Source organism: Dendropsophus ebraccatus, chromosome 8, assembly GCF_027789765.1.
Source record: "Dendropsophus ebraccatus isolate aDenEbr1 chromosome 8, aDenEbr1.pat, whole genome shotgun sequence".
Taxonomy (NCBI): Eukaryota; Metazoa; Chordata; class Amphibia; order Anura; family Hylidae; genus Dendropsophus; species Dendropsophus ebraccatus.
Window position 1 is genome coordinate 35,234,363 of NC_091461.1, and position 23,004 is coordinate 35,257,366.

General features: G+C 44.9%; 1 protein-coding gene across 2 annotated transcripts; it reads left to right on the plus strand.

The window, feature by feature from the left end:
• Window positions 1-326: 326 nt before the first annotated feature.
• Window positions 327-22,389, plus strand: PHC1 (polyhomeotic homolog 1). Of its 2 annotated transcripts, none has more exons than XM_069980156.1 (15): window positions 327-477; window positions 3,644-3,771; window positions 4,236-4,346; window positions 5,082-5,159; window positions 5,297-5,449; window positions 6,045-6,203; window positions 7,868-8,192; window positions 8,445-9,001; window positions 9,096-9,228; window positions 9,352-9,539; window positions 9,613-9,712; window positions 11,954-12,059; window positions 13,414-13,564; window positions 14,622-14,847; window positions 19,451-22,389. In XM_069980156.1, exons 2-15 carry the CDS (start codon window positions 3,658-3,660, stop codon window positions 19,603-19,605), a joined length of 2,556 nt encoding a protein of 851 aa, XP_069836257.1. In that variant the 5' UTR covers window positions 327-477; window positions 3,644-3,657; the 3' UTR covers window positions 19,606-22,389. The 2 variants fall into 2 exon arrangements, with proteins under 2 accessions (XP_069836257.1, XP_069836256.1); XM_069980155.1 differs by having other exon boundaries at window positions 328-477; window positions 13,414-13,573.
• Window positions 22,390-23,004: the final 615 nt, after the last annotated feature.

Here is a 23,004-nt window from a genome sequence, read left to right on the forward strand (position 1 = left end):
GCGATTTACAACCATCTCACACCTGCACTAAAGCGGCACAACACTTCGCAGACTCGGTGACAACGTCCATTGGTTGTTGTATAAGCATTGTTATATAATACACACAGACAAGCTCGTATTCTATATACCATATTATACGTCACGGAGGATGGCAGCGCTATACACATAAGAGCACTGTACGTAGTAGCGGAATGTGAGGAGACGCGCACCCTCCTCTCCGCTCTCTTACAACTACTACTACTACTAGACGGCCCCCTCCGTCTCCATGACAACAAAGGGGGAGAGGAGGAGATGGGAGGTCACGTGTTCAGGAAGTCGAGCCGTCTGACGGGAAATGACGTCAGGAGCTGAGAGAAAGAACCAGACAGAGAGGGAGAAGCAGAGCTCGAAGTGAGAGCGGCGGGGAGAGGTCAGAGGTCAGCGGGGGACTGCCGGGGGGAAAGGTCAGGGGTCAGCGCCGGACCGGAGGCCTAACAGGTGAGGAGCGGAGAGGGAACGGCGGCAGCTAGTCGTCTCCATCAGGCTGTGTGTATATGTGTGTATTAGGGACATGGAGCTCCTCCCCCTCTGTCTATACACAGTATTGGTGTAGTGTATGTATACAGGGCGCAGGCCTCCCTGTCTCCTTGTGTTATATATGGAGGCCCCCACTATACTGGGAGGCTTCTGTCACTGCTGGCAGCCATGGCCCCAGCTGCTTCCTGCACTATTCCCAGTACCTGCCCCATGTTCCACATATACAGGCCAGGCCATGGCCCATGCTGACCGGTGGCACTGGCTGTGGTCGTGCGGCCCTTGTTTTATTGTTGATGTTTTGTAAATGGGTCAGGTGACTTTTGATCCTTCAGCCACGCCCCCTTTCTGATCTAAAATAAGTGGGATCCGTCATCAGTTCACAGGACATTGACGGATCTTATGTACGCATCAATCTTATTCATCGTAAACGGACGGCAGTCGTCCAGGGTGTATGGGAAAAGGGCAGACACGTACGGCCGGTGACTGGAACGCCTCCCCGTGTCCGACATGGATAGAAGGGAGTATCCATATATCACACTGACTGTCACTGAGAGGGAACTATATCTCCTCCACATCCAGTGATTGCAGACCTGTACACATCCCCAGAAAATACATGGTAGGAGGACACTACCGCAGCATTAGCAGGGACATTTCTACCTGGTTTGTAGAGCACACTTAGATTTTTTTTTCTCCAACCCTCCATTAATGTCGGCGTGTAACATGTCTTTCTTGACAATCCTATGTGAACTGTCATAGAACATGCTACAGTGTATTAGAAAGGCTTTGCTCACATCATGTTTCTTTTCATCTATATCAGACATGGGGAACCTTTGTCCCTCCAGCTGTTGCAAAACTACAATTCCCATCATGCCTGGACAGCCAAAGCTAAAGCTTTGGCTGTCCAGGCATGATGGGAATTGTAGTTTTGCAACAGCTGGAGGGACAAAGGTTCCCCATCCCTAATCTATATTGTGTTGAGCAGCAGGGACCCCCAACATACACACTAAACCTGTAGGGTTACATTGGCCTGATGGATCTCAGTTAGTACACCATAGACCAGGGACGAGGAATCTTCCGCCCTCCAGCTGTTGCAAAACTACAATTCCCTGTCATAGAACAACATGAAAGTGACCTCCAGCACATCCAGATGGGGTAAAAGAAGTAACTTTTTTTTATCTTGTAGAAGTAATCAAAACAGGCACAATCGGAGGAGGAAAGAAATCCCGGAAGACTGTCCTATGTTTTTTTTTTTTTTTTTTATCTTTTTGTGAATTCTGCACAATAAAGAAGCTGGTGCTTTGAGGGTACAAACCCACACACCGTATACGCAACAAATACGCAGCAAATACGCAGCAGTTTGATGGTGAAGATTTAATGCTGAGTTCAGTTATTTAGATCTAATCTGCTGCGTTTTTGTTGCGTATTTGTTACGTTTTTGCTGCGTATTCGCTGCGTATCGCAGCAGTAAATACGCTGTGTATACGGTGTGTGGGTTTATACCCTTAAGGAGAAGCCAGGTGAAACTTTATTATTAAAGTATTGTATTTCCCCCCTAAAGTTATACAAAAAAAAGTTATACAAATCCCCAATATACACATATTACAGTAAATGCTTATAAAGTGCTTTTTTCCCTGCACTTACTACTGCATCAAGGCTTCACTTCCTGGATAAAATGGTGATGTCACGCCCCGACTCCCAGAGCTGTACGGGCTGTGGCTGCTGGAGAGGAGGATGGCAGAGGGATGCTCAGTGTCCCTCCAGTGCCCTGTGTCCCTCAGTGTCCTCCTGCCATCATCCTCTCCAGCAGCCACAGCCTGCACAGCTCTGGGAGTCGGGGCGTGACATCACCATGTTATCCAGGAAGTGACATCACCATGTTATCCAGGAAGTGACATCACCATGTTAACAGAAAGTGAAGCCTTGATGCAGTAGTAAGTGCAGGGAAAAAAACACTTTATGTGCATTTCCTGTAATAAGTCTATATTGGTGATTTGTATAACTTTTGGGGAGCAATACAATACTTTATAAAAATTTTTTACTGGACTTCTCCTTTAACCCCATCTGGATTTACTGATGGCCACTTTTATTAGAGTTCTTCTGAAGCTGAGTTCTTCTGTGCGTCATTTGATTAGCTGTGGCTGCTGAAGTTTGATGCCGCCCTAGGGACTGCTGGAAAACATAAACCACCATAGGCAGTAGCCATGTATTCCTGGCAGTGCTAGGGCTTCATCCAATTTCTCCAGCCACTGACTTGAACGTGCTTGAGTCTCGCTCATCTTTAGATATGTTTGAAGGGATAGTCCATTCTAAAAAAAAAAAAAAAAAAATGTTATTGAGGGAATGGTAAATAAAGAACAAGTCATACTTTGCATACCTCCCCCGTATCTCCCATTGATTTTCCGCTCATTATTGCTTGTTGCAATTTCCGCAACAGGACATCTCAGCAGGACTTTCCCCGCTCAGCTAGACCCTGCAGGGGTGTCTAGTCTTAGTTAGTGATTGGTTGAGTGGGCAGGTCCAGCACATCTCCATCTTGAGATAGATATCGATGCAGATTCCCAATCTATTAGACATTTATGGCATATCCTACGTCTAAGAAGAGAATATGGCTGCCACTGTATGTGGATGCCATATAAGACTATGGTGACAGATGCCTGTGATGGATTACATATAGTGGGGATGCTATTAAAGGTTATGTGTGATGCATGCTGCTGTTTAAGATGCAGAATCTGTGTCTGTTTATGGTCAAAATCAATGTCTTTTCTGTCTAGTAATGGGGAAAAAATAGGAGACTGCTTGCAGTGCACATGGTGCTAACTTTTTTGCCCAGTGACAATGAGTTTTTAGATGCTAAAAAGAGACTTTTGCCCGCTTTATCAGGACTTTTTCCCTTGAAATCTCTGACAGTTATACGTCTCCTTTTAGAATCTGTGTGAATTTTTGTGAATATGCATTAGAGAAAGGTATCAGACTGGAATCCAGGCTGTTTGTCTGGACTGGATGCAGTTTATATAAATGACAAGAAACAGTGGTTTTCAGCTCATTGTGACCCATCCTCTGTTTTAGTGTCAGTAGATAGCTTTGCTAACCAGTTTTCTAAAGAGTTTATTTGATGGTTATCTTACAGACCCAAGAGCCAAGATGGAGACTGAAAGTGAACAGAACTCTACTTCCACCAATGGAAGTACAGCATCCAGCGCCAGCTCCCGTCCACAGATATCTCAGATGTCTCTGTATGAACGCCAAGCTGTCCAGGTATGCGTCATTCATGGACTGCTGAATAAGACATTGAAATCCTATTGCCAGCCACCTACCCCTGCTTAGTTATAGCATTGTATTGGTATCTGAAACTTTGCTGATTTAATACTCACAAGCTGGATCTCTTATTGTAGATTGTTTTTAGACAACTTTCTTTGAATGCTTTGTACTTAGTCTCAAACCTAACAATGTTTGATGTGATTTCCTTGCATTTTCTATTTACTGGAACCTCACAGGAAATAGTCATGTAGGTTCCCATCGCAATTATGAGCATGTTTTACAGATGGTCATTATCCCTTTAAAAGCCTCTTGAGCATTGTTTGATCTCTGGCGCTTATACTTGTGTTCTTTCATGGCATTATTACAGATTAACCATCATTCCCGATCCCCGATAACTATATATTTGTAGGTGCGAGGTTCAAGGTCTACATCAGGATGTTAATATGATCTTTTCTCCACAGGCTCTGCAGGCTTTACATAGACAACCCAATGCAGCGCAGTACTTTCACCAGCTGATGTTGCAGCAGCAGCTGAGCAATGCACAGCTACATAGTTTGGCAGCAGTTCAGCAGGTAAGTGATTTTCTCATATACAGCTTAAGGTTATGTTCACACTACGTAAGGTTCATATTAATTACGACCGTTGTTGCCGATTTGAACAACGGCCGTGATTTATACGAACCTTACATTGTGCTGCCTTCTGAGGGATCCCAGCCGGAGTGTATACACATAGTACATATATACATACACATAGGATACACTCCGACCGGGATCCCTAGCGGCACCGCAAGAAACTGACATGTCTGTTTCCTGCAGCTGCTATTCATTGAATAGCGGCAGCAGAAAACCCTGTCAATGCACACTATGGAGTGTGCGGCTCCGGCCGCACGTTCCATTGTGTGCAGTGGGGAGTTCCGATGCGGGTGCGCACGGTTGCGCCCGCATTAGGACTCAGCGGCGCTAAAGATTATCCTGCCGATGCTGGCGTGTTTTTTTTTTTTTTTTTTTTTTTTTAAAATCCAATTTTTTATTTTTATTTTTTTTTTTTTTTTAAATGCCGTTTTAAAATCTACTTTGCAAGTCTTTTTTTTTTTTTTTTTTTTTTTGCAAAGATTTTGCAAAGATTTTATATGTATTTAAATAATTTTTTTTACACCCCACCACCACTGTCAATTTTGCTGATTTTTTTGTATGGGAATTACAAGGGGGAAAATCCTCAGCAAATATGCATCATGTTTTTCTTGCTCTTATGTGAATTACTTGTTTTTCACTTTACAATTGTTACCTTTTTTATTTTTGCCATTATAGGCAACAATTGCTGCTTCCCGCCAGGCTGCTTCACCCAACACAGTTTCCAGTCAGCAAACGAGCACGACGCAAGGATCAGTAAGTAATAGCTATTCTGTTAACATAACATCATATAGAATAGTCAGGACCTCATAAGCGTTTTACCATTCAAAGGAACCATGCAGCTATGTGTTTTGTTGATGTAGGTTATGAGTTCAGTTTTCTTACTTCCTCAGCAGGCAAATATGTCAACCAGCTCCTCAGCCCAGCTCCTGGGTCGTACCCAGAATGTCACTGCCCCCAGTGCTACAACACTCACTCAGTCAGTTTTGCTCAGCAATGCCAGCTCTCCACCTCTCAGCCAGTCACAGACACAAATGTACCTTCGGGTAAGTGATACAACTAATCCATTGCAGGTTTGTTATCATTAGGGGATAGTGGCTGCATAATATCCCTTGGTGCAGAATAAGGGTAATGTCAATTATTTGGGCAGACTGCAAAATCTGCCTAAGCATAGAATGGAGCCTATGGGCCGGGCGAAACTTCAAGTGGGGCGTGCAGCAGAATCGGCTTGAAGTTCTCGCTTCGGAATCTGCAGTGTGCACATACCCTAACATTACACTATTTGGGCTCAATAAGTGATTTGGAAATATGTCTTAAAAGTGGCTTCTAGGAAAATGTATTGAAACAGATACTTTGTGAATGCATTAATGTCCCAACATACATTTCTGTGCCGTGGGAAATATCAGAGCTACCTAATATATATTAAGAAAGCTTAACAGGGTCTTCTGATTTAAACTTTTTTGTATTAGATAGAGTATATGTATGAGATTTGTGTGTGGGGGGGGTCCAATCTCCTGTCCCTGTGCACAGCTTTTATGTGTTTGTTGAGAACCCCTCTTAACCCTTGTGGTATAGATGTCCGTATCTTGCTATTAGTTTGAGATTTTTACATCTTGTCCGTATGTTGTTTTCTCTCTGCAGCAGCCTCAGCTTGGTAATCTCTTACAAGTAAACCGATCTCTTAATCGTGGTGTCCCTATAAACTCTCAACTTATTCTAATGCCCAATGGCTCAGTGGCTACAGTCCAGCAGGAAGTGGCATCTCCCCAAAACCAGGGCATGCATCAAGACTCTGACCAGGTAGGTAGTCAAACAGCTTTTAGTATTTAACTAGTTAAAGGTCGGATGGTAAGTAGTACGGCAAATTTGTAACCATGTTTGTCCAAAATGGCCATAGTGCAACCACATCTTAGTTGCTGTGTTATGGTGGCCGTTACACTGGGATACTGTATTTTCCTACATTACTAAACCATATACTAGGGCTGGGCGATAATGGCCTAAATCAATATCGCGGTTTATCGTACATGTAGCCGCAGTAACGATAAATTGAATGATAATTATGGCACGCCCCTTTTAAAAGCCACACCCCTTTTGAAAACCCCATTTTCCGATGGTAATACAAAAGTGAATTTATTCCATATAACAATGTGCAGCAAACTTCATAAGTAATACACAACATTTTGGCATCTCCTAGTGCCACTTGAAAATGGGAATAGGAGATGCCAAAACGTATATTACTTGTGAAGTTTGCTGCACATTGTTATATGGAATAAATTCACATTTTCACGTTTGTATTACCATCAGAGTAATTTTTACTAGCTGATTTTTTACGTCTGCTGGCACCCACAGTTCAATTAGTGTGCTGCCTATATTTTTTGCTATATCTATCTATCTATCTATCTATCTATCTATCTATCTATCTATCTATCTATCTATATACAGTGTGTGTGTGTATGTGGATAGATAGATGGATAGGTAGGAGATAGATAGATAGGAGATAGATAGATGGATAGATAGAGATAGATAGATGATAATAGTTAGGAGATAGATAGATAGATAATAGTTAGGAGATAGATAGACAGAGAGGCGATAGACATCTATCTATCTATCTCCTAACTATTATCTAACTATTATCTATCTATCTATCTATCTATCTATCTATCTATCTATCTATCTATCCCCTATCTATCCCCTATCTATATATCTCCTATGTATCTCCTATGTATCTTTCCATCTATCTCCTATCTGTCTGTTTATATCTATCTGATATGTACCCCCAGTCACTGTCACGTGCTGTTCTGACCCCCCCACCCCCTCTCTCGCACATACTGTTGTTGCAGGGGTCAGGTATAAGTCGGTACTTCCATGCTCCACCGGGCACCTCTCTCTCTCTCCCGCACAGGAAGGAATCCTCTGCCCCCCATCACTCAGTGTTGCAGCACATATATCTGCCGGCAGCATCACCGGCAGATCGTCACACATGGCTGCTTCCAACATTGCCAAAAGATAACTGGACGCCGAGGATTCCTGTGCGGGGACAGAGTGCGGTGCCCGGTGGGGGGAGGATGTGCCTACCCATACCTGACACCAATTGTATGTACGGGAGAGGTGGGGGAAGGGCACACTGTGTAGCTTCCAGAGAAGCTAGGAGAAGTGAGTGAGCCGCCCGGCAGCAGCAGCAGCACTGAGCACACAGCACGCCTGTGCGCAGCTTGTCAGATCTCCAGCCTTCCTCCTCAGGAAGATTAACAGAGGGAAGCAGAGCATGTGGCCGCAGGGTGAGGAGGAGGGGGAAATACCGCAGATACTGTCCTGGCAGAGTTGAGGTCGGTTAACCGACGCCACAGACGGTATCGGTATTTTAACGGTATACCGCCCAGCCCTACCATATACCATATCTAGATCTGCGCCACTAACTTGGACATCGAACATTGTTGCAATTTGTTTTTTGTTTTTCTGCTTAGGTTCAGAATCTAGCTGTACGAGGTCAGCAGACTGCTCAACCCACATCCACGGCTGCAGGCCCTACGATTGCTCACGCTGCACCTCCGCAGTCAAAACCAACCACTCACCCAGTGCCCTCTTCCTCTGCACCTTCACAACTGCCATCTTCCCCAGTACCACAGACTGTGAAGAGTCCGATGGGCCCAGCAGGGGGCACAGTGAGCCAGGGGAGTCAGACAGAAGCAGAGGGGAGAAAAGCAGAAGGCGAGGCTGTGCAGCAGAACGTTGGTATCAACCTGACCAGAGCTGCAACACCAGCACCCAACCAAACCCTTATAAGCTCTGGTGAGTTCCGTATTGTCAGGCATATCCCCAACCTTATGCACTGACCTTAGAAATGCTTGGTTACTATATCGTATATATGACACATATATGCACATATGCTGCAATGTAAATTTCACTGTTTTTAGTGATTTACTGTTTTAGTTTTTTCACAGTCTACTTTTTGTCCATACACTTTATTTATTTTTTTTCTAAATCCACCACTCATCCTATGTCTGTCTTTCTGCTCTCTCCCTTTCATTAATACTCCATCAGCTACTTACACTCACATTCAGCCTCACTCAGTCCTACAACAGAAGCAGGTGGTATTCCAGCAGCAGATTGCCATCCACCAGCACCGCCAGTCCCAGCTCGTCCATGCCACTGCTCACCTTCAGATGGCACAGCAACAGCCCCAGGCCCCCTCTCAGCAAGGCTTGCAGGCAACTCCGGCACAACAGACCCTGGTTGTTCAACCTATGCTGCAGACTCCTGAGGCGACTCTGCCAACTAAAGCTCCTGTGCCCATTCAACCCAAACAACCAGGCAAAGGGGTTCCACCTTTAAATTTACAAGGACACCTGGCAGCCAAACCTACCCAAAGTGCTAGACCACTTCCTACACCACCTCCTAACCAACCTCACATTCCTGTTCAACTCGTGGGTGCAAGACAACAAGGTCCTGCCCAAGCTCTGGCCCTCGGAGCACCCCAGGTTCCATCACAGGGGTCTTCCTTATCACAGATTACGCTGCCCCCGTCTCCTGCTCCTGTTCCGTCTGCCGTGTCTGGTGCCGTGCAGGAAGCCCAAGCTGCATTTTATGGAGTCCTGCAGGTGAGGCTTTGTAAAATAAAAAAGTTCATGGTGCTTTTTTTTTTTTTTTTTTAAATATATAAAATACCTTTTCGATTGGTCATTGGTTTCATAGGGCAAGATGTCTGGGGCTGGAAAGAGAAAGACAGAGTCAGAGGAAGACAGGGAGGAATCCCCAACACTACCTGTAAAAGCATCTCCTCCAGCAGACACTCCACCTACAATGGAGGAGAGCAGCACTCCAGCTGGTGGGTGAATGTAGCATCCCTTTCCCCTGCCCTATTCCATTCATCATTCTTTCAGCTGATTCCACTCTTTCTTTATACGGGTTCTGGGAATGGTTCTCACTTTCTTGGTGACTTTCTTCACAGATAAGTCTGAGGCTGCCTCTCAAGTCTCCCCAGCTCTCACTGTGTCTGCTCCTCCTTGCGCACCCACACTCTCGGTCACGTCTCGCCAGCACAGTGACTCCAAGCCCCCCCAAGCCATTGTGAAGCCACAGATCCTGACTCACATCATAGAGGGCTTTGTCATCCAGGAGGGAGCAGAACCCTTTCCTGTAAGCAGCATTACAAGTGACCACAACCGAATTTATTACTTATTCTTTTCTAACTTACTGTTTCTCTTTCCAGGTCGGCAGTGCTCAGATACCAAAGGACCCAGAAAAGTCAGTTGCACCAGTTACAGTACAGAGTCCACCCCCTCACCCTTCAGTAGATCAGACTGTTAGTGGTACGTCTCATTCTTATTATAGAGAGAAATTAAAATCACACTACAAAGTGAGCCAGTGCTCCACACTGGGTATGCCAGAATTGTCTTATAGATGTGAGTCCATTTCGGGTGGAATGGTTGGAGTGTTCAGGCTAAAAAATAAATAGGGGGCTGGGCTACTCTCTCCATTTATTTCTTTGCATGCCATGGCTTGCTGCTGATTTTCTAACTTGGGAGGAGATGGAGAGCGACACATACATGCACACATAGGTTTTTATTTATTCTCTGCCTTGATGCAGCGAATAGCAGTCACCTTGCTTGGTATAACCCCTGTTCTCCCCAGCATCTATCACTTGTTTGTGGTATATCCAATATACCCATTTTGATACGTTAGAGAGACATGTCAAAAGCATTGATCGGTAGAGGTTCGATTGTTCCGCGACCAATCGGGAGAAAGAACCAAGAGAAGTCCGCAGTCAGCGCCTTCTTTCCCATCCCTGTGTCAAATAAGACAAACCCTTAAAGAGGTTGTCAGGAAAAAAAATACCTTTTTCCCTATCCACAGGATCTCCGTACCCCCGGGGTGACAGGCTCCCGACCTCCCCGCTACAGCCCCCTATTCTCACCTGATCCCGCCGGGTCCCGCTTCTGGATCCGGTCGGGTCACGGAGATCTCAGCCGCTGCAGCCCGGCGCGTGCGCTGATAGATGAGTCCAACACTCATAGAGAATGACTGAGAGTCCAGCGCTCCGTCATTCTCTATGAGCGTTGGACTCATCTCAGCCGCTGCAGCCCGGCGCGCGCGCTGAGAGATCTCCGTGGCCCGACCGGATCCAGAAGTGGGACCCCGCGGGATCAGGTGAGTATAGGGGGCTGTAGCGGGGGGTCGGAAGCCTGTCACCCCGGCACGGGGGGTGACGGGTTCCCTTTAACCTCTTCACATCCCAGAATTGTAACTGTATATCAGCCCGAGACTGCGGCAGTTAGCGGGTGTGGTCTGATTGCCGTGGGCACTAATTAGCTGTTTAGATGCAGCAGTCAAAGCGGACAGCTGCATTTAAATAGATATTTCCCTGGATCCATGGTGGTCTAGTGGGTGGGGGATCACTCTAGATGCGATCGCGGAGTGGCGATCTGTTCTACTTACCCGACCGGGCCTTAGCGCTGGTATGACGCTGATCCCGGGTTGGTAATCCATAGATCTGGTCTGCAGCAGCCTAGAATACTAATCGATCAGTGCTGTATTATGTACACGAAGTTTTTCGTTAATAAAAATCCCTCCCCTAATAATTTAAATCACCCCCCCCTTTTTCCATTTTATAAATAAAAATAAACATTTGAACTGTTAAATTATCACATTCCTGATCTCGCAAGGTAAATGGTGTAAGCGCAAAAAAACGCCAAAGTGCAAAATTGTTGATTTTTATTTTGTCACATCAAATCATGAAATCATCATTGTGATTAAAAAGTCATCCAAAAGTTGCACAAAGCCTCATAGACCAAAGGATATATAAGGGTGGCAATAGAGAAATTTTAAGGAATGTTTAGATTTTTAGAAAGCCTTTACATTTTTTTAAGACCCATCAAATGAAATTAACGTTATACAAGTTATATATCGTTATAATTGTAGCAACTTGAGGAACATAGATAACATGTCAGTTTTTTCCGGTTTTGCAGCAAATTTTATGGAAAAATTAAGTCTGCCATTGCAAAGTACAATTAGTGGCGCAAAAAATAAGGGCTCATGTGGGTCTGTAGGTGAAAAAAGGACGTGCTATGGCCTTTTAAACAAGAGGAGAAAAAAATGAAAGCACAAAAGTGAAAATTTGCCCAGTCCTGAAGGGGTTAATGCAAGTCTATGGGGCTGTCTACTCACAAAGGCAGCGCGGTTGGCTTACCCATTCATGCTAATGATCAGTCAGGGTCTGAACATTAAAACCCTAACCAACAAAAAAATGTTGACATTTCTTTGACATATGAAAAGGTTGTTTTTTTTTTTGTTTTGTTTTTCAGGACAGGTACACTGTAAGACTAAACCCTCTGTGCAAAAATTCTACTTTCCTATGGCCAGTATGGTCATTTTTGCATGTGTACTTATTATTACTGACTATTATGTGGATTGTTAGCTGGACAGTTTGGGGAAATAGCTGAAAGATAAGGGTCATAAAATACATCCATATCACCTCTAAATGAGTTGTTAATCGTTTGATCTGTTGGATTCTACTGGAATATTTCTCCCCCTCCCCCCTCTTCTTTTTACAGATTCTGGAAGTTCAAAGGTGTTGAAGTGTGAGTACTGTGGGAAGTTTGCCCCATCAACTCAGTTTCGTGGCTCAAAGAGGTTCTGCACTATGGCTTGTGCCAAAAGGTAACATATGGGTACAAGTACTGATTCACTGCTGTGTAAATGTACTCTGAGATTGATTAATTAACTATTGATAACATTTTTTATAAAGTTATATATTTATCAGAGAATGCAACTTTTTTTTTTTTGACTGGCAACAGTAAGGGGTAACAAAGCCCTTCTGCTGCCACCAGTGACTGTGTCAGGAACTGCAGTTCTTCATAAGCCCTGGTCCCAGTTACATGCATACAACATAAGTGATACTGAGCCTCCCCTCATGTCTGTTCTTTTGCATATCAGCATTAAAATAGACATTAGACTAGGCAAAGCAGCCACACATTGAGCAAGAAGGAATATCAAGTTATTCTTTATCAAAAAATAATAATAATAATATGCTAAATGCTTCAGGACAAGGGTATGTTACATAACACCGGAACCCCAATAGATCAGAAGAAGCTTATTGCTCCTCATGAATACAGTAGTAGTGTGCCTTTGTGACTGCTGGTTGATTCATAGGAGACATTTACCAAGACTGGTGCACTCGTATGCTAGTTTTAAATAAAACCCGCCCCCATTTACCCAGCCAGATTTACTTAGAATATGCAAAAAAAAAAAAGAGTTTGTGGAGCCTCATTAAAGAGTCTCAAAACACAGAACTAGCCAGATATCTCTCTGGGAAGGACCCAGCCAAGGGGTGGCTCCTGTAGGGAAACCACCTTTATTACATGGCCCTATAAGTCAATGTAATGACAAGGGAAAAACCAAGGCCAGGTAACCATCCACTTACAGCTGTTTTTGGGTGTTGCCCCTCATCCGTGTGGAGCAGGATTCTAGACCAATGCCTAGTAGAGCCATAAGAGAAACAGATCACTGATCTCAGGGAGACCAGCCAAAGGATAACACTTCCTGCTTCAGTGTTATATTTGGCTGGTCTCCCTGAGATCAGTGATCTGTTTCTCTTATAGATTTACTAAGAGGCACACACCATCAGTTGAGCGGGTCTTACAGGGGGCATATGCCAGGCGTGCATTTTGATAAATGTGCCTCATAGAGTTACACTCTGCTGTTACTGTCAGTCTCCATAGACAGTAAATGGAGCAGCAAACGAGCAATCAGAGTACCACTCCTTTTATAGGAGCCATTCAGGGACTGCCGTTCTCCGATTGTGAAACTTAATACATTAAAATGGTTATCCAGAGCTACAAAAACATGGCCACTCTGTGAAAAAAGAGAGTTAGTTCCAAGGGAAAACTGCACAGTTTTGGAGGCTGATATTAATAAAGTTTGTGCATGAAAAATCAAGCCGATTTTACCTGTGTATACATGCTCTAAAGCAGATGTTTTTAAGACTTATAAACCAACAATTTTTGTCTTTAAGATATAACGTCGGCTGCAGCCACCAGTTCAGTCTTACAAGAAAGAAGCTAAACCAGCTCCAGGACGCAAGTGGAGTAAGAGTGTGCAGACGCGGTCCAAGGAGGAACAGCTCTGAGATTGCACTGGCCAAGCTGCAGGGGAAGAGAATGCGGGTAACAGAGGTGCCTGCAGCCTGATTCTTTTTATTACATAGAAATAAATGTTTTACCTGTAAAACCTGCATGAATAACTCTAACTCAAAAGCCTAATAGTTTACACTTTGATACACATGCTGTAAATATAGATAGTTTCCGTGCCTATGTTTTGTCTGTTATTATGTTAAAGGGGTTTTCCAATTCAAACTTCCTTGGCCCCTATCGACAGGAGGTCGCTGGGGTCCAACCTCCGTGCTTGCAGGGAATCTCTAAAACGCGTCCCCTATCTCTAAAACTTGTCCCCTATCCTGTGGGAACGGGACAAGTAAGTTTAAATTAAACCCCTTTTAATGAAGTATTAAAATGTTTCTGTCATTTAACAAAATGTAAGACATGTCACGTGTCAAAAGTTTTAGTTGGGGTCTAATTGTTCAGAGTGCCATCTCAGTCCAGTTGCACTAGATGGGTTCCATCGGCTTATAATGGAACCTTTCTAGTGCAATTGGACAGAGACTGCAGCGGGTAGTGAAGTTCACACCACTTTTCCTGGCTCACTCCAGTTATTACCGAGGCTCTGAATAGTCACTGATTGACATGTCTCTGTGACGTATAATTTTTTTTTAAAATGACAGAAAACGCTATAAATGAACAGTAGACCAAAGCGTTTATTATAGTGGCTGATATAGTATATTGACAGAAATATCTTAGCTGTGTAGTGCCTATAGGGGTTGTCTTCATGCTACACAAAAGGACCTTATGGGGAAGTGCAGCCCTTAGTATGCTGAATGAACTATGGACTGATTTGGATTTATTGGAGAATTGCTGACTGGCATCCTATATGTAGGTCAGTTGCTGTAGACTGTGTAGAATTGTGCACTGAAAGTACATGGCATGGGATATGTTTTTCACAAACTTAATGCTTATTCTGCAAAATATTTCTAAGCAGAAATTGACCTACAGAGGGTGCATGAATTGGTTGTGCGTTTCCCTCATTGACTGTACACATTGAGGCACCCATAGGCTTTGATACATCTGTCCAGCTTTTTGTCTCTTTATAATTTGTCCTTTCTTACAGGAGGATTCCAGCCGCGGGTCTGATAATTCCAGTTATGAAGACGCCTTCTCTCCAACTTCTCCAGCACCACCATCCTGCAGAACACCACAACGGGAGAGAGATGGGAGTACGCCAACTAGTGGACCCTCAAATTCTGAGCTACTGGGGATTAATCCTGTGTTTCTGTCAAGCAATCCCAGTCGCTGGAGTGTGGAGGAGGTGTATGAGTTTATTGCTTCTCTGCAAGGTAATGTGGACATGATGCTTATCCTAGGCAAGGAGCAGTGTGTGTAGAGGGTACCATTACCAGCAAGTTGTGTTAATTACAACAGTGTTTAAATGGGTTATACAATTGACTTGGGATGATTATAGTACAAATTATATTGTTTGAATTTAAACAATGATTGTTTTGTGTACACGCAGGCAATGATCAAAAGACCAACAAGAAATTGTTTCTCGCTGCGAGTCTGGCAGGTCCTGGCAGTTCACTGTCACGACCGCTGCGTGTATGTAATTCTGCCGGCTTCTTAACCCCTTCTGCTGCCGCCCGGCTTCCCCGCTGTGTCTGTATACATTACCTGTCTCTCGCTGCACAGGGTCCCAGCGTACTGCTCTCCTGCCCAGCCAATCAGTGGCTATGGCTGGGCAACACACTGATTGGCCGGACGGGAGAGCAGTACGGCGGGACCCTGTGCAGCAAGAGACATGTAATGTATATAGAGCGGGAGCCGGGCGGCAGCAGAAGGGGTTAAGGGGCCGGCAGAATTGCATGAACGCAGCGGTCGTTCAGACCGCTGCGTGTATGAAGTGACTGTGAACTGCCAGGACCTGCCAGACACGCTGCGAGTCGGTAGGTGTGAAGGCACCCTTAATTGTTTGCTGTAATTCTGCATTCTTTCTATTCAGTGTAATTCCACATCGTTCCTTCATTTACTGGGATCAGATGGAGTTAACAATAGAAACTAACGACCATCGTTCTGTGTAATATGGTGAATGATTTCAGGTTAACAATAAACAATCTCATTTGCAATTGTTAATCGTTAAAAATAGATTTGTCTTTTACACAAAGCGATTTTTGACGACTAACGATAAATGATCGCAAACTACATTGTTTATCGTTAACCTGAAACCGTTCACCATATTACACAGAACGATAGTTGTTACCGTACTTACAATTGTTCACTCCATCTAATTCCAGCAAAAGAATGAACGATTAGCGAACGATTAACAATGTTTTTAAGTTCAGGTCTAAATAAACGACACACGAAGATTTTTCGATTGTTGCCTGCAATTACACAGGACTATTATCATTCATATTGATGTAGTAGTTTTTCTCACGATAATCGTCCCGTGTAATAGGGCCCTAAGGATGCAGTATCTTTTACTACTAATAGTACAAAGGGCTCGTATACATCGGAGAGGCTGAAGCTCTTGCAGCCTATTCAAGCAGCAGAGCAACAAGGGTGCCTGGAGTTAGATCCCTGCTGATCTAACTACCTGATGGACTAGCTTGAGAGACCTATTCCACGGGACGATTGTTGTTCAGATTATCGTTAAGTCGTTCGAATCTAAGCGATAATCATTCGGTTGAATAGCAGTTAACGATTAACGACCGAACGAGAAATCGTTGATAGTTTAATAATGCAATAGTGACGACAAGACGACCGCAAGATGGATCATAAGTTCATTCAGTTCCATGTAAATGGGTGAACGATTTTAGGTCTTTCGCAATAGCGGTCATTTGGATCATTTATCGTTAACGATTATGCGAACGATAATCGTCCCGCGCAGTAGGGCCCTGAGGATAAGCCATTGATTTTATAATCCCTTTAACACGCCTTTAGACCAACTTAAGGCATCCATGGTTGTTTTTCAGGAGGTTTCAGGAAATCATCAGTTTCCTGGCTGTAAAAACGGAGGAATAAAAAAGAAAAAACCAAACCTCACCTGCTTCAGCCTGCAGCGGTGTCCTCCTCTGGCTTCTCTTACAGTCTTTTGGTGCTGTGTGCGCATGAGTGACATCACTTGTGCGTCACAACACTGGAGGAGATAGAGGCCTCTTCAAGTGGGCCTTAGGCAGAGGGAACATTACATAAGTGGATATACATTAAGGATGCATTCACACGCACAGGATCCGCAGCAGATTTGACGTCATTTAGTTACATTAAAATCAGCTGCAGATCCTGTATGTGTGAACGCACCCTAAGGCTACGTTCACACAATGTATATTTTTGTAAAATTATTACGAAAATCTTTGTTACCTCTCAGTCTATGGGATCCTGGCTGGAGAGTATACACATGGTTTATGCTCCAGTCCGGGATCTCTCGCAGCGCCGCAAACAACTGACATGTCAGTTTTCTGTGTCCGCTATTCAGTGAATGGTGGCCGCAGAAAACCCTGTCAGTGCACACCATAGGGTGCTGTGGGGAGTTTTGATGCGGGCGCGCATGGATGCACCCGCATTAGAACCCTGCGGACGAAAAGATCATCCGGCTGGTGCTGCATACATGGTCTAATACATAGTCTGCAACTGTTTTGTAAAAGAGGAAAATATCCATGCTACTGAATACCGTAGCCACTTCCCAACCACCATATGACATATGTGAGACAATGCCCTTTACGTTAGGTTCACACAGTTTTTGTGACCTATGTCCAGCGTGTGCTCGTTCTCTTGCCTGTGTACATACTGAGCACAAGTTTGCCTAGATGAGATGTTATTTCAGCTTACTTTTAGCCAATAAAGGTCAGTCGGGATGTCTGATTTCTATGTCCATTCCCAACATACAGAAACTTAGGGGAAAGAAGGGAAGGCACTGATGGTTTATTACTCTGGCTCCTGTTCATACAATACTGGCCTTTCTTTCATCTTTTCCTTTGCACTACTTTTCATATCTCTCACTTCAGTCATGCCATGCCTTATTGAATATATTTTTGGGGATATTCATATGTATATGCTGTGGGTTTTATGTGGGCTGTTTGTTTATATTGATTTAGGTTACAAACCCACTTGCCGGATCTGCAGCGAGTCTCCTTGTTGCGTTTTTGCAGCGAGACTCACTGCAGATCCCAGCCCTATACTTTCAATAGCAGAGAAACTCGCAGCAGGGATGTACATCCCTGCTGCGATTTTGTCTGCAGCCCGCCCCATTAACCCCCTGGCCGCCGGATACTATACATTACCGGGTCACCGTTCCTTCTTGCTTCGGGGCTCCCGGTGTCTTTACGGCCCGCCCGGGCCAATCAGTGCGCTGCGGCGGGGCAGCGCACTGATTGGCCGGGGGCGGAACGTGCCGGGAGCCGCCGAAGCAAGCAGGAGCCGGGATCAGGTAATGTATATCCTGCCCGCCCCCCGGCAGCCCCAATCTCCCGCAGCCCCGCAGCCCCCGGCCACACGATCGCCCCGCAGCCCCCGGCCGCACGATCGCCCGCAGCCCCCGGCCGCACGATCGCCCGCAGCCCCCGGCCGCACGATCGCCCGCAGCCCCGCAGCCCCCGGCCGCATGATCGCCCGCAGCCCCCGGCTGCACGATCGCCCGCTGGGGGCGATTGTGCGGCCGGGGGCTGCGATGCTGGGGGTGATCGTGCGGTCGGGGGCTGCAGGGCTGGGGGCGATCGTGCGGCCGGGGGCTGGGGGCGATATACATTACCTGATCCCGGCTCCTGCTTGCTTCAGCGGCTCCCGGCACGTTCCGCCCGGCCAATCAATGTGCTGCCCCGCCGCAGCGCACTGATTGGCCGGGCGGGCCGTGAAGACACCGGGAGCCCCGAAGCAAGCAGGAACGGGGACCCGGTAATGCATAGTGTCCGGCGGCCGGGGGTTAATGGGGCGGGCTACATCCCTGCTGCGAGTTTCTCTGCTATTGAAAGTATAGGGCCGGGATCTGCAGCGAGTCTCGCTGCAAAAACGCAGCAAGGAGACTCGCTGCAGATCCGGCAAGTGTGTTTGTAACCTTACACAGCATCAAATTTGTAGTATACAGAGTATGTGGGAACGTGCCCCTGACACTACTTTCAGTTTTAGTCATTGACTGCTTTGCCCTACATAATCCACCCTGGTATATATAGAGGTAAATTAGGATTGTTACTTCCTCTGCATATTATGCAATTACTGTCCACAGATCAGGTTGTTCTTTATTCTGATGGAAAACACGAGCTATTAGCAACCAGATGAGATCCCTTCTTCCATGGTAGAACCTGCTCTGTTCTGTTGCTACATGAATTGCCTTAATTTCTTCTTAGCACTATATTGTACGACCTGTATTCCCTAACGCATGACACTGCAGCTGTTGCCAAACTACAACTCCCATCATGCCTTGACATCGTTAAAGGGGTTGTCCAGTGAAAAACTTTCTTTCAAATCAAGTCAGAAAGTTATATAGATGTGTAATTTACTTCTATTAAAAATTCTCAAGTCTTCCCATACTTATCACCTACTGTACGTCATGCAGGAAATGTTTTCTTTTCAGTCTGACACAGTGCTCTCTGCTGACATCTCTGGCCAAGACAGGAACTCTGTCTCGGTTTTCTATAAATCCCCATAGAAAACCTCTCCTGCTCTGGACAGTTCCTGTCTCGGCCAGAGATGTCAGCAGAGAGCTCTGTGTCAGACTGAAAAGAAAACCACGTTTCATGCAGGACATATAGCAGCTAATACGTATGGGAAGACTTGAGAATTTTTAATAGAAGTAAATTACAAATCTATATAACTTTCTGACACTGGTTGACTTGTAAGAAAAATTTTTTCGCTGGACAACCCCTTTAATGAAGGTTGCAAATCTACAACAGCCGGAGAGCCACAGTCTGAGGAACACAACTTTTAGGCTGACCTTTTAAATTTCCTTTTTTGCAGGATGCCAAGACCTAGCCGAAGACTTCCGATCCCAAGAGATTGATGGGCAAGCTTTGTTACTCCTAAAAGAAGAGCATCTTATGAGCGCCCTGAACATTAAACTCGGACCTGCATTGAAAATCTGCGCCAAAATTAACCTGTTAAAGGAGACTTAACTTTCCATGCTATCCCTACAAAGCACAAGGGGGTGGAGAAAATGACTGAGGACTCCCCAGGGCTGTGGCCCCCCCCTGTTCCAAGAGAAAGTGTAGGGAAGACAGAACTTTGAAAAAGAGAGAGAAAAAATAACATTGGGACATCAGTGGTCTTTACAACTGGCCGCCATTTCTAAAACACTCCCCTACACTCGTACTCCAAGCTCTTCTTTTACCATCTCTTCATTATTACGCTAAATATATATCTCTATCTTCTATATGTCTGTATCTGTTCATTCAGGTACTGTGCCTAGTATGGGGACGCTTAGGCCACGGAAGACTTTTCAAGCCTTGTGCAGATTAATGTTCCTTGTGAATTAGACACGTTGTCTATGGACATTAATAGGTTCCGGAGTAGGTGGGAGTAGGGCAGCGGACATTGATCTACATACATGTAGCAAATCTGTAAGTGAGATACAGATAAAGGCTTTGTATATATACTGGTCTATACAGGTACAGGGGTCTCTTTACTGTTTGAATCATATGCACACAATTTTACATGGACCTGAATGTATATAATGAGATCCCCTGATCACGCTTACTGTAGAGACCGGTATTTCTGACATGTCCACACTGTTTTCTCCGTGTGCCTCTCATTCGTGTACGCTGGTCTGTTGCACATATATGCAATGGTTTAATACGTGGGACATTGTAGTCTAATATGTTGCTGCAGCATGCAATACTGCCTATTGATAGCTCTAGTCACTGAGGTAGACCACTGCTGCACACTGTTACGTTACAGCGTTCTCCATTACCACCAAGCTCCCCCCAGTGTGAACCAGCATCCCCCATGGTTGGGATCTGAGCCTTAATAATAATAATTTTCATCTCATTACAGTACATCCTTACTTATTGCTGTACTGATGTACGGCACATGGATCGCTGTGCACAGATGCCTCTTCACGTGGTCAGTAATGTCTTACCTTAACCTACATATGGTGGAGGCTGCCATCTGGTGGACCAATTCTCTAGAAGCTAATAACTACTTCATCTGAATAAATATGAAACCTCCCAGTACTCCTAGCTTCTGAGTGTGTGTATCTAGGGGGTGGTTAAGACAATGCTATCTGTACCCCTTTCAATAGATGTGGCAGGGGAGTAGTGATTTATACACTTTAACCGTTTCCCTGGGATTGTCTGATATTAAGACGTAGTGTTGCTGTCTTTTAAAAGGTGAAAAAGTTTTGACGTGTCTTAAATACACACAAAAAATGTTGATGCTAAGGCCCCTACCGATGGCTACAACAAGCAGGGAGAAGTGCTCAGCGAGGTGCTTCACTTCCAGTCTCTTATTGTTGCAAGAGACTGGCTCCCTAAACAGTATGTGGAATCTGTCTCAGAAAATCGTTTCGCTGAGCGCTGCGCCCTGCTGGTTGTAGTGAGAGGTGCGTCCAGACCCCACCAGTCAAAACCTTTGACACGTTGATTTGTATAAATGAAGGGTAACCTATACATATTAGGTTAAAGGGTACCTGTCCGTATATATTGTTTGGCTCACGCTGGAGACATCTCTCACCCTAATGTCCAACCCTTATTCTAATTATAAGGGCTTGTGTATGAAACTTGCTGAGTATGGGACGTTTTTTCAGCATCAGCTGCCTCTCCACACTCTTAGTAACAGGTACCCTTTAGTGTAGATATCTGCAGGACCAGCCAACCATCTATTGCAGGGGTAGGGAACCTTGGCTCTCCAGCTGATGCAATACTACAACTCCCATCATGCCTGGACAGCCACAGCTAAAGCAATGGGAGTAGTTTTGCAACAGCTGGAGAGCCAATGTTCCCTACCCCTGATCTATTGTGTGATCTATCTGTTGTAAGATCAGAAAGTTGAGTTCCAGTGTGAGATCCTTCTCTAGGGAGATCAGTTACCACTAGAGGTGTCTGGCAGGGGCTTACATCTTCAATTTGGAACACATTCACTGTCAGCCGAGCTGAGTGTGCATGTCTGTAAGGGCGGGGATGAGGAAGATGGATGTCCTTCAATGGCAATCTGAACTGTATGGTCAGCTTTAGAAATGGCGCCACTCTTGTCGCTGTACCTAGCAGTTTTATTCCATGCATTGTTTCTGGAATAGAAAGCAGCACCCTAGTCCGAGTGAATACTACAGGTTGCTGGATGTATCATGGCCTCTCTTCGTGCATACTGCTGGAAGAGAAATCTTGACATCCCTGGACCATAGAACCCCAGGGATGTTAAATGTTGGGGTAGGAAATGAAGCAAAACTCCAATATGCAAACAAATTTCTGTTTGTACTAGATATACGAATGCATAGAGAAGTTAGATTAGTGATTGAAGAACATGGCGGCCTCCACTGTGTAGGTGACTGGTCTACAGGACACACTGTAAAAGCACAGCACTCTATCAAACTGTTTCTAGTCCAGGCAAACCTCTACCGCCTGGCCTGGAATATGTGTTTATAAGGTTCCCGTTCTCCTCCTTTGCTTCTTCTCATGGTTTTGTGACCTTCCTTGCAGTAATGGCTTCCTTTCCCCATTTGTATTTCCTTTTTATTATTATTTTTTTTAATTCTAACATATATGAATATATATATTTTCTGTAGGTTTTTATGTAAGAGCTCTGTGGAGTGTCACCGATCATAGGACGCTGTGACTCTTGGCCGGCTGATGAAGCCGTCGCAGCAGCGGGTGGGAGGGAATTGGAATGTGTTCCCTTTATTTTTTGTTTTGTTACATTTTGTCAGCACTTGAAGACAATGACAATAAAAGAATCATTGCTTTGGATCTTTTGGGTGATGTCAATGGTTCCTTCAGGCAGATGATGCATCCGTAACTCCTGGGACCTGGTTCCAGAACAGATTCACCAGGTTTACTTTTTTTTTTTCTTCCTTCATTGCCATTATTTGTGAAAACATTGAGCCCCTTTGCCCTTCTAGTGATGGGTGAGTGGGGATCATAGCAGGTACTGCAAACTCACTGGCCGTGTGGAGAGAATCTGCTGTGCTATGCAATGTTCTGCTGGAGGGCTGTGATAAGGAGCTGAGGGGGAAGCAGTGCCTTCTGGGAATTGTAGGAAGTTCACTGCCTATCTGACGTAGGTACAGACCCACAAACAAATGTTTTTTTGTGGTTTCAGAACTGGGGCAGATAAGTAAGCCATGATATATGCTTCTGCTGCAGTTTTTTTTTCTTGTGCCTGTCATTGGGGGACACAGCACCAGTGGGTATAGGCTACTGCCACTAGGAGGCGACACTAGACAGAAGAAGTGACTCCGCCTGGCAGGCTATACCCCGCCTACAGACACCAGGCTAACTCAGTTTTAGTCTAGTGTCCATAGGAGGTAGACACAGGTGCCACGCACCTCTTTATTATTTTAGTTTTATTTCTTTTTCTTCTTT

Bases quoted from the DNA above. Each gene is read 5' to 3' on its own strand.
- PHC1 (XM_069980155.1), top strand. From the start codon at position 3,658: ATGGAGACTGAAAGTGAACAGAACTCTACTTCCACCAATGGAAGTACA. The intron at 8,193-8,444 runs GTGAGTTCCGTA...ATACTCCATCAG, and splicing joins CCAAACCCTTATAAGCTCTG to CTACTTACACTCACATTCAG. The intron at 14,848-19,450 runs GTAATGTGGACA...CCTTTTTTGCAG, and splicing joins GTTTATTGCTTCTCTGCAAG to GATGCCAAGACCTAGCCGAA.